At 43.1% G+C, this 12121-nt stretch overlaps 1 protein-coding gene across 1 annotated transcript in view; it reads left to right on the top strand.

Moving 5' to 3' along the window:
• The first annotated feature begins 10697 nt into the window (after positions 1–10697).
• Positions 10698–12121, top strand: part of RAB31 (RAB31, member RAS oncogene family) — a 38283-nt gene continuing 36859 nt past the window's right edge. The window contains exon 1 of the mRNA XM_009889094.1: positions 10698–10796. Coding sequence (XP_009887396.1) covers positions 10698–10796 — 99 coding nt within the window. The remainder of the gene's footprint in view (positions 10797–12121) is intronic.

Raw genomic sequence — 12121 nt, 5'->3', positions numbered from 1 at the left:
TTTCCCTCTTTTCCCAGGCTCTTGGTTCCCAACTCACTTGAGCAATTTAGCCAGTGCTCCTTTCTCCTTTTCTCTTGTGCCAGTATGGCCAAGTTGACCGTTTCCTTCTCCCTTAGTACCAGGAGTCACCAGGTGGTGCTATTTCCCAATCAAATGCCCTCCTTTGCACTGCAGCACAGCCCTTGGAGAAGGGTTTTTGCAGGGTTTTGTGATGGAGCTTTCTTTGGTGGGCAGCTGTGTCAGGTAGCGAGGACTCTTGCTGGAGAAGGGTCGTTCAGTCTTGAGTCGTTTTGTCGGTTTTTTTTTTTTTTTTTTGAAGGGAAGTTGTTCCCTGTGACTTAATCAGCCAGTGCTTTACTTGACATTGAGGTCCCGAAAAAGCTGGACTGCTTCTGTACAGCTTGCAACTCACACTGTTGTACTCAAATGCTGCTTTACTGTAGTGTAAAGCACAATCAATTCTCACTAAGGATATCCTCAGGCTTCCCACTGTTGGGTCCCCCCTGATCCAGTGGGAGGGTTTTTTCTTGTTTTTTTTTGTCATGTGCTGCTACTTGAAAGGAGGTTTGCCTGTGTGACTGCTCCCTTGAATGGTGCTCCTCTTGTTTCTCCTTTCGTCCTCTTCGTCTTGTTAGTCAGCTATGTTGATACCATCTTATTTGCAGCTGCTTTTTATAGCGATCATTCTCTTACTTGAAACTGTAGAGGCTGTTGAAGAGTTCAGCATCTTAAGCGAATCGCCAATGCCCCCAAAAGACACAATTTGAGAAGAAGGAATGCAAATAAACACCAAGTTCCTGTTTTCCTTTTCACTGGGCAAAGCACTTCTTCCTCCACAGCTGTCCTTATGACATGCTGTCAAGGGCGTAAGAAACTGATTGATTGAGATTCTGCTCTTTGATTTCAATTTAAAATCCTCCATTTCTCTCAGCAGTTCAGCTACTGCTCTGGGTTTGATAACTTGTGTGGAGAGGGGAAGGAAATGTGTAAGAAAAGACACAGAATTAGCTGAAAACTTGATGTTGGGAAACAGTTTCTAAATAATATTAGTAATGATTGAAGGCTGTTATCTTTGCCGTCCATGCTCATGCTAGTGGGGCGGTGTGGTTAGCTTGCACTTTGTACGGTAAGTGATTAAGCATATATATTTAAATTAGAGTATGGGTTTGGGGTTTTTTTTGTGACCAAAGTAAATGAGCTTTAAAAATCGTGAAGTTGGGCATTCTGGAGCTAGGTTGGCTGCAGAGTTAATTTGTTGTTATTATTTTTTAATATATTCTACAGTGCTGCTGTTCTTGAGTCATATTGCAGAGAAAGGAACTGAAGTACTTGGAGTACTGACCCACAGGCTGTGTTTTCTACATTGGTCGCATTTCTGTTTTGCCTTATGGTTTTACTTATTTATTTTTATTCTATTTGAGTTATTTTAAAGAATGGCTTTGAAGGAAGCTTTGTTCTCCTTTTCCCTCTGCAGTCCCCTGTCTCATAAATAAAGATCGCTTTATAATTCCCCTGCCAACTTTACACACAAAAAAAAGAGTTGGCAGGCGTGGAAGAGCAGCGTGATTTGTAAGCACTGGGTGAGTAAAGGTACAGCAGCCATGTGGGCCACTTCATGATTTCTTGGGTAGCAGATAGTTTAACTGGCTGCTAATCCTGCCACCCACTGCTAGTGCAGTGTAAAACAGGGTTTTGTTCCTTGCTGCCGATTGAATGCCAGGTCAGTCACTGGACTACGTGCGAAGGAAAGATCCCTTTCTGACTGGGTCATCTTTCCAGCACTGTCTTGCTTTCTTTCAAGGTGACAATGTTCCTTCTCTTGAGTACCCACATTTGGAGAAACCTTTCCACAGTTGGAGTCAAACCTCTATCTGAAGTTAATGGAGTGCCTGTTACCTGCCAGAGGAGTGACAGCACTTTGGGCAAATCCTTTTGAAAACCAAGTGTTTGGGGAAGAGAGAGGAGGGAAGGTATGGCCAGTTTGCTCATCTCAAAGCTCTTCAGGCTGCAGCTGCGACTTTCCATGCTTCTCACTCAGTGTGAAGAGCTTGAGCCCTAGTTAGGACAGCAGGATAATGCCAGGTATCTTGGATACACTCTAGGAGAGACTTTGGTTTCATATAATATTACATATACAAAGAAATGAATGTCTCTAGGAAAGTGAATTTATTGTGAGCATTAGCTACTAAACAGACATTAGCTGCTCTTCAGTTTGTCTCATCTCTGGCCAGGCACATCACTTTGATAGGATGATAAAGTGCTTTTGGCTGTCCGTGCTTGCTTTTGTATTTTATGGTTTGGTGAGGCCACAGCGTTGATTGGGGTCTCTGGGCATATCTCTGACAAAAGTAGATAGATGGAGATATCGTAATGAATATTGCAGTTGGGGGATAGGGGAGGGCTGGAAATATTTTTTTTTTCTCTATAAGAGAGGAACGGATGCAGCAAACTATTAAAGAATGTGTATTTTTAACTTGGGCATTAGGGTTTGTTGTCACTAAAAGATTAGTGGGCTGCGATCTGGTGGAAAGCAATGGAACTGTGACAGTGAGCATGGAGAAACTTACTGGCTCCAGAGAAGCCTGCAAAATGGCAGGACAAGTAGGACTGTGTTCCCTGGCTCCAAGTATGTCAGATATCAGAGCAGCTGTGCATGCCCGAGCTTAATTCCACAGGAGGATGTGTGTGAAACTACATGCTGAATAATTACTCTGGTAAGGGAGCTCAAACCTGGCAGCAGGCGTTTGGCTTCGGTGGCTGGTTGGGAATGGGAGAGGTGGATAGGGCTGCAGATGCATCCAGCTCTGAGCCGAAGAAGACGGGCAGTCACTGTACACGTTTTGCTAACCTATGTGGACTAAAGGAAAACAAATCAAGAGAAGGAATCAGATGATACATTATACGTTCAGAGGTGTTATTGGGTTTGTGTGGCCAGGTTTTGGTAACAGGGTGGCTACAAGGGTGGCTTCTGTTAGAAGTTGCTAGAAGCTTCCCCTGTCTGACAGAGCCAATGCCAGCCGGCTCCAAGATGGACCCGCTACTGGACCAGGCCAAGCCCATCAGCGATGGTGGTAGCACCTCTGGGATAACATATTTAAGAAGGGGGAAAAAAACCAAACCCCCATGCAACAGCAGCTGGAGAGAGCAGTGAGAACGTGTGAGAGAAACAACTCTGCAGACACCAAGGTCAGAGAAGGAAGGGGAGGAGATGCTCCAGGCACTGGAGCAGATTCCCCTGCAGCTTGTGGTGAAGGGTATGGTGAGGCAGGCTGTCTCCCTGCAGCCCATGGAAGTCCACGATGGAGCAGATATCCACCTGCAGACCATGGAAGTCCATGATGGAGCAGATATCCACTTGCAGCCCGTGGAGGACCCCACGCTGGAGCAGGTGGATGCCTGAAGGGCTATGACCCCATGGGAAGCCCGCGCTGAAGCAAGCTCCTGGCAGGACCTGTGGCCCTGTGGAGAGAGGAGCCCACGCTTGAGCAGGTTTGCTGGCAGGACTTGTGACCGCATGGTGGACCCACGCTGGAGCAGTCTGTTCCTGAAGGACTGCACCGCATGGAAGGGACCCACACTGAAGCAGGAGAAGAGCGTGAGGAGACCTCCCTTCTTCCCCAGGAGGAAGGAGCAACAGAGACAATGTGATGAACTGACCACAACCCCCATTCCCCACCCCCCTGTGCTGCTAGGAGGGGGTGAGGTAGAGAAATCAGGAGAGAAGTTGAGCCTGGGAAGAAAGGAGGGGTGGGGGAAGGTGTTTTTAAGATCTAGTTTTATTTCTCATTATCCTACTCTGATTTGATTGGTAGTAAATTAAATTAATTTTCCCAAGTTGAGTCTGTTTTTCCCATGACGGTAATTGCTGAGTGACCTCTCCCTGTCCTTATCTTGACCCACAAGCCTTTCGTTATGTTTTCTCTCCCCTGTCCAGCTGAGGAGGGGAGTGATAGAGAGGCTTTGATGGGAACCTGGTGACCAGCCAGGGTCAACCTGCCACAAGAGGCTGGATAGCATTAAGCCTTGGCCAGCAGATATTTTTCTGTTTTAAAATGGCTATTAGGAATATACAGATGGTATTGAAAATGCATATAAATACCAAACAAATAAACTCAGAACTTGACTATCTCTTAAGGAACTTAAATGATTCTTTGTCACTGTACTGTCTGAATGCTTTACAACCACCACTGATTTAAATCGCCATAATGCTGTTACAAGGTAAAATCAAGTAATTATTATTTTCATTTAACAGCTAGTGAGCTGAGTGATAGAGCCAAGAATTCGTGTGCCAAATGCAGTGGTTGCAGGACTAGGAACAATGATGGTATTCTGATAGAACAGGACTGACCTGGTTGGGTGTAGAAAAATGACCCTGAGAACAAGCAGTGCACTTCCTACGTGTAGAGGGAATTAATCTAATTCTAACGTGCACCAGAGCAAAATCCCTTATTTTGTAGCTAATTCGTGCTCCACAACACCAGCATTGGCTTGGAATTACACTAGCAATTCGAAATGGTGTGTAGGGTGTTTCGCTGCGGGAGAACTGACACAGACCATCCTAACTTTATGGGAGTAGTATACTGACTGACTTAAAAGATACCGCTATTACCACATATTATGAATTTAAAGAAGGGTGTATGACAAACGGAAATACAGACAGGGATGTTCTTGTCAGGTTCATGTGGACAGATGACTGAAAGAATTGTGGTGGGTCCTACTGAAGAAGTGGGATGCTGCAGAATAATCCTCCCCCTAAAAACACAGTTGCATTGAGGTCCATGTGTTTGTGCTTGGGATCTTCCAATGTTCAGTGGGAGCATTGCTGTTCATTCGGCAAGTACCGTTCTCTCAGGAAGGTGCGTGCTAGCACACTGACACTACTGGAGGCCAGCTCTGGTTCTAGTTCTTCCCTTTCAAAAACTTGCTCTGCAACTGTGCGTCCCTGAGGCCTTTGCAGAAACTCCTTGTACATCACTGGTGGCATGAGGCTGTGTCTGATATCATTTGGAGCTCTTGTTGCAGAAGTACGTTGCCAGGCTTGGTGATGAAGAAGGTCAAACAATTAAAGGTGGTAGTGGTGAGGTAGGGAGGAAAAAACCACAACAGACCTCTCGTTTGGTAGAGGGCCTGTCCGGCAGTTGAAAAACCATGCTGTCTTTTTGGGAAGCAGGTGTGCCCCTGGCCCAGTTCCATAGCTCTGGAAGGGGGATCCCAGCAAACCAACAGGAAAAGGATCTTCCCCAAGAATCATGTTGCTCGTGGGGGAAATAATCTACTTCTCATTGTACAGGGCTGTAACGAAAATTGGAATTTACAAAAATTATTTGTGTCCCGAACAAGATGCATATTCTTTTGACCACAGAAGTGAGGCTTCAGAGCACCTCAGCCCTCATCCCTCTGGTTCACACTGAAGCCTCAGGCAGTTTTGTGTTGGTGAAGCAGCTGAGAGCCAGTGTGTCCGTCTCAGAACTGCTATTGTATTTTCCTCTGTGCGCTTATGCAGTGGTGGGATTTGCTCACTTGATATGTCTTGCAGATGGAAAAACTGAATACAGTGTGAAGCTATTTGCACTTCTTCCTAGACACCGCTCTGCAGTGCATGGCTGCATTTTCACTGGGACAAGCCTGACACTTGGCCGCTTGGCAGGTTCAGCTTGGTCCCAGGGGTGTCTCCTAACCCAGGTCTGCTGAAAAGTAATTCTCGTTACAGCAGTGTTTTCAGACAAGTAAGTGATACCCAAATACAGGGAAGGACGACGGACGTGTTTAAGGCTAGCAAAAAGTTTATTGGGTAGAGTAATTCTTGGATTAAAATACTGCCCTTGGGAACTGTGATCGGAACTCTGTTGTGCATAACTCTTCCTTGTATGTTCATATGGTTGATAAAAATCCAAAGCCAGTTTCGGATGCTCTTCAAGCCGCCTGCTACAGCCTTCCAGGGCAGCTGTAACTGGATTAGTAAGACATGGAAAGTATTGCAATGCTGCCTGCATCTGATCATCTGAGTAATGATTAAAATGTTAATGGCGGGCATGGAGGACTAAAGTAGGCTGCAAATTGCAAAGCTTTATTTTGTTTGGCTCGTTTCTTTTTTACCTCCATTGGAATTTAAAAGACAGCCGTAATCCTGTACTCAGCCTTACCACATCACATACCTTTGGGTTAAGGATCGGCATCTCTGAAAGCATTGAAGATGCAGGTTGGATATCTCAGAGCTGCATGCCAGACCTTGCCCGAGGAGTGACGTTTCTCCTAGATACTAGGCTTGACCAGAGCTGAGCATACGTTTCTGCAAAAGCCCAGTGATACTTTACGGTGCAGGCCTAGCGACTTGTTTGATGGTAGGTAACAAAATGCAAACTATCTAGCAGCACTGCGATGTGATTACGCTGCTGTGAATTTTCAAATTCCATCATAGTCCTGCTGAGGATAATGGGAGTGGGCCAGGGGGATTCAGCTGTAAATCAGAAAGTAAAGTGTGGCCAATTCTGACAGTGGAAAGAACGGCTATTTTAATGCACAGAAGCTGAACTGCCAAGTCAAAACCAGCTGCGCTTTACAGAGATACTAGAATGAAAGGTCTGTCTGCATTTGCATTTTTGGTAAGATTCATTGATTATTTTTCTTCCCCTAAAGTTTAAACCATGTCTTTCTACCTCAGATTTGCCTGGCCAGTTGCAGAGATTTTGAGTACCTTTTTTCGGTATTTAAAACATCAAAGGCATTGATGATAAAGGACAGTTTTCTCCTTTTTTGGCAACTTCATATTGATTCAAATGTTTTCATCTGTACATCTTAATTACTCCAACATTGGAAGCTCTGCACTGGGCAAGGACCTCTCCTTCCTCTCTGCTGTAGCGCTGGCAGGAGTCAAATCAGTGTAACAAAGAGGAGAATTTAGCTTGAGCATAAACTGGCTCCTGTGTTATTTTACAATTAGTAATGAACTAGCTAAGAAGTTTGTCTGGTGGCATGACGGGCAGCCAGGAATTGTTTCTTCTCTTAATAATCAGGAGCAGCCAGCTTCCTCTCTGAGCAGATCCTCTTCCAGGAAAGTAGCACAGCTTTTTGACTGTACACTTGTTCGGTATCTTCGATTGAGGGTTGTGTGGTTTTTTTTTTGTTTTTTTTTTCCTCTCCCCTCTCTGTGTCTGAAAGATGACACAAGGCAGCTTTATCTCACTGGAAGGTGCACTGAGAAGATCATTAGTGAGCCAAATTTGACCACAGTTGTTTCTGCTGCGTGCACTTACTGCACCTCTTGATGCTAACCTGTCTTGAGAAAGCTTCAAAACAGCTTGCTGGTAGGCTCCAGTATTGCCTTCTGCCTGGAACCCAGGTTTTCATTGGTGTGAGCAGCTTTGTAATTCCAACTGTATGCCTGATGAAGAAGCGACGCCACAAGAGGCTGCCTGGGGGTTATGCTAAATCAACTTTATGGATCGTGCTCTTTTTCTCTCAACCAAGGATCCTCAGAGGAAGGGCTGAGCTGCCAAATGCTGGTGGTGCTTTTGCCATTAGGGTGGTCAGCAGGTCAGCTTTTGGAGAGCCCCAGCACAAACAGGCTGTGAGGGGCAGATGCATTCCCGCTGTGAGGTGCAGGGGTGTCTTGCAGAGTTTGGTGGAAGCCACGTGAGCCATGGAATCAGTTTCTTGCTTAGAGGAGCGGATAAAGACTTGTCACTTCCAAATGTTTCTCATATTACTGTTGAAATAATATCTGCTTTAGCTGCTTTCTTTGAGCACTTGGTATTAGTACCATCCAGGTTGCTAGGGCATGATCTCTCTTCTTCCAATAGGTAAGACTAATGAATGGTAAACCCAGTCAGTTTTAATGAGACCTCTGCCTGTAGGTCATGTCTCAATGAATCTTGGTTATTGTGAGAAATGCTTTAGAGAGACAGACATTTTTAAAGTGTAAAAATGTATACAAATTGAAATACCCTGGATTGAGTCCTGGCTTTCTCTAAACTGATGGGAAAACTTCCATCCTTCCGAAGGAGCCCTGTGTTGGATCCCTATTTTGTAGACATCAGTTCTCCGTTACTTCTCAATGCAGATTTTTTGGGGCACCCATCTCCAGGGTATCTCAACTCTCTTTTAAAGCTGAAATGGGAAGTTAGTCATGAGATCTGTGGTGGTTACAAGCCAGATGTTCTTTTTTTTTTTTTTCTTTCTTTGCAAGTGGGAGGACAGAAGGCAGTTTCTTCAGTAGGTTCATTCTTAGTGAGCCATTTCCTTGTGTGAAGTGCTGTCTAGTATTCTTGTTTTATTTGTGTTTCCAAAATCCTAGAGTCATAAAAGCATTTTTACATGGTTTATCTAATTTTACATATATTTAAAAAGCCCTATGTGTTAACATAGAACAGAAAGATTCTGCATAGTCAAGAATAAAAAAGCTCTTGCAGCAGTGTGCATAATTACAGGGCTGCTGTTTAGTCATCAGTCATGATATTTGCAGATTTTTTGTGAATTCAACATTTATTCCATTTCAGATGTAAAAAGAATTTACATGAAGAGTTTTGTTTGCTCAGCACAATAGGGCTTGACCCATCTGAATCTATTAAAAGCTATTATAATATCAAGGCTAAAGATCCTAATCAGGGGTGTGTTTACAGGGTAGTATAGTTTCCTTCAATTTGGAAAAGTGCCTGGAGGACTGGGGCCTATGGTTCTGCAAAGATATAAATGAGACATCCAGATTTAAATTAAAGAGCTAAATTTTTCTGCATTAGTTTTTTATGCCAGGATAACTGCATCTGGAACAATGGACAGAGGAATATAGCAACTGCCTATTTATAATGGGAAAATGGTTTTCTTTTTCAGTATATTGCTCATATTGAACTTCTGCTTTTTTTTTTTTTTATTATTTATTTTTAATCTTCCTCTGTGCTGCTGCAAATCAGCCAGAAGAAATCAGTAGCTCAGTTGTTGTTTGCCTGCAAATGAGTTGTCAGCATCCTGTAATTCTGCTGGCTTGAAATTCAGTCTCATCTCCTCTACAGTAATGTGAGCCGAAAAGAGCCAAGTGGGGTGGTTCTCTGCAAGCAGGAGTGTGGGTGGAAGCACTGTTTTTTTGTGGCATGCTGCTTTCCATTCTGGTGCTCTTAAAATCATAAATCTATGGGTAAGGGATTTTAGAAGAATAGAGAACATTTCAGGGTTAAAGTAAAAATCAGGAATTAGTCATGCTTGCATTGGTTCCTCGTCTTTATCAGAAACATCTGATATGGCTTCAGATTCCCGTATCCATTTTGCTGATCAGTGAGAGATTCTGAAGTTGTAACTACTTCTTCTAGTGAACTAACAGTGGTTTACTTACTGTGGATTACATTTCTACTCCTTTCCTTCCTCCCCACCCCACCCCTTTTGCTTATCGCGGTACGATGCAGTTTATAACTGATATTTTGTAAGTGTGCTACGAGACTTATGAATAGGAAAGGAGGAAAGCAAAACATGCAGTTGGTCCCATAAGTGGCTCATCAAATGCATCAGGAACATCTTGATTCAGAATAATTATTTTATATTTATTTGTTTCTTGCCACTCCTTTCATGGACTGGTAGGCTCTTGATCATGATGAGTCAATTAGTGTAGTGCTGAAACCCTTGGATTTCCTAGGGATAAGGGTTTTTGTGAAGAATTGCAGGATCTGTTTCTTTAAGTACAACATAACTCCTGAAGACATATTCTCAGTTTCTGAAACTTGTTCAATCCACTCAGATCAATACCGCTGTGACCTTTCGCATAGGTCAAAATGTTATTCCTTGGTCTATGTTTGATGTTATATGTACTCCAATATGGTGTAAAACAAAAAAGAACACATTAGAAGCTGTAAAAAGCTGGTAAAAAGCAGAACTGTGAGAACTGAAAAAATAAGTCATCTGCATGCCTGAATGTTACCCAGGCATGTGGCTTGACAAGTCTGTTATAATCCTTTAAAGAAAAAGGAGGAAAACAAGGATGACCATCCCCATCAGGTGTTAGAAAAATGGATCTAGGTAGAGGATGGCAGCAGGAAAGCTTTGTACAGCCTCAGCAAAGAGGTTTAATTTCAATGCATTGCTGAGAACTGAATTCCTTTTCTACTTCTTTGAAGCAGCCATGCTTTCCTTGACTTCTGCAAGATGGACCTGAAAGGTAGTTCCCTATTGTCAGTAAAAGATTAGGTCTGATTAGCAGTAATAGTTTTCTACTAAGTTTTCAAGTTGTTGTATAATGCTCACGCGCCGTCACTTGCTTTGCTTTTAGGCAGGTGAGTGTTTTCTTTGATGGGTGCAAGTATAGTAACATGGACTCAAAACTAAGTAGTTTTAAATCCTGCGATGGAATGATAATCACTGCCTTAAGTAGGAAGCTTTTTCTTTTTTACTTCCTTCCTCTCTGTGCTCTAATTATACTCGTAGCCATCCATTTGTATCCTCTAGGCAACAAAACAGCAGCTGGGACGGCTTGTTTCAACGGAACCCCTTGGTGCAGTAAATTGCCCAGCTCCTGGAAAGCTCTGGCCACTGGTTGCAACAGCCATCCTCCTAAAGACAGGTTCATTTGTGGTCCAAGTCCATTGGTTTCACTGGAGTTGCACCAGGGGTAGATTTAACCCTCTCAGTAGTCCAAGCAACCCCAGGAGACAAGTGAAAGAATGTCTTTAAGCTTCTTGAGGGCTCTCGGTGTGCCTGGCGCATGCTTAAGTTTAGCCATGCTCGTTGCAAGAGGTGTGAGGGCACTAGAAACTTTTAAAGTTCCTTTAATGGTAGCGTGCAAAATTAGTAAGAGCCATGCACTGAAAGATGAAGAGGTAGGAGCTTCTAGGAAAATGAGCTAAGCTTTAATCCACGCTTGTGATGTCATGTCCCTGCCAGAGACTGGGCTCCTCTTGCTTGGAAGCTGTACTTGTGGTTGCCCTTCTGAGTGACCTGTCAAGGGAACTGAAGGAAGTAGGTGCAACTAAAGTGTCACCGGGTCACAGGAATCAAGGTCTAGTTTCGAATACGGTGGCAGAAACTGTCCCCACAAGAGGGAAGTGTAATTCCTCACACCCCGTGGCCAGCGGGTGGTAGTTCTAGTTTCTCCACAACATTTAAAATCTGGAATAATAATGAGATCCTCAGTTTCAGTGCAGAGGAACTTTTTTTTTTTTTAATGTGTTCTGCCATCCTGGTCTAGTAATTATACAGAGATGTCAGCTGGAATCGATAATGAAGGCAAAATTTGGGAATAGCAACAGGATGTGTTGCTGCTATTGATCAAAGGCTATGGGCTGGTTTTAAACACTGCTCCTCTCTTTGATCTTTTTTTCCTATTGATTGAACGCAGTAGATAAACAACCGTCTGTGTAGCATGAGCATTTATTATGGCTTTTAAGCTGACTAAGGACAGCTTTGAATTAAGTATGAGAGTTTAAACGATGTTTTTCTAATAAGTGCTGTCTATAAAGACTTTGCTTACTATGGCAATAGAGTTTTCATTTAAACATGGTGAAAGGAAACCTTAACTACAGGCATTCTTTTTCTTTCATATTCAAAAAGAGGATAAAATATTGCAAAATTGATTACAGGAAAGGCAAAGGCTTTTTTCTTTAATGTGTAGTGCTCTGAACAAACTGTATTCTCTTGTCTTGGCACTTTTCGAGAAGTTCATGTAAAATAGTCAAGTGTCTTAAAACGAGGATACAAATGGAACTACCTGGTGCAATCTGGTATTTCTGCAATCACTTCCAATGAAATTAATAGAAAACTTTCCATTGACTTTTTAATGAGTTAGATTGGACCCTGGGCTGTCATTGTTAATGTCTTGGAAAGGTCAGGATCGATTTCCTGGCATCCTTTTTGTCTCTAAGGAGGCTCTTTGCAATTCTATGGGAGACGTACCGATATTGCTGTTCCTCTTCCTTGATAATTTTCTGTATAATTTAAGTTCTTCTACCTACCATCCAAGGCTTTGCGGAATAACAGACAAACTGAAAAATGTTGTGTTTTGGGGAAGCTGTTCATATCTTAAATGCCTAAAATAGTATTTCTGCATAATGTCAAGCTTCCCCCCACACCAAGGTTATTCTGAATTTTATTCCAGTACTGTACTGCTGTTATTTTTCTTTACTGATTGGGGGGGCTAAAAAAACCA

The sequence above is a fragment of the Charadrius vociferus genome, unplaced genomic scaffold (genome assembly GCF_000708025.1).
Source record: "Charadrius vociferus isolate BGI_N301 unplaced genomic scaffold, ASM70802v2 scaffold65, whole genome shotgun sequence".
Classification (NCBI taxonomy): Eukaryota; Metazoa; Chordata; class Aves; order Charadriiformes; family Charadriidae; genus Charadrius; species Charadrius vociferus.
Note: the sequence above shows the minus strand (reverse complement) of the source record. Positions and strands in the feature narration are given on the sequence as shown.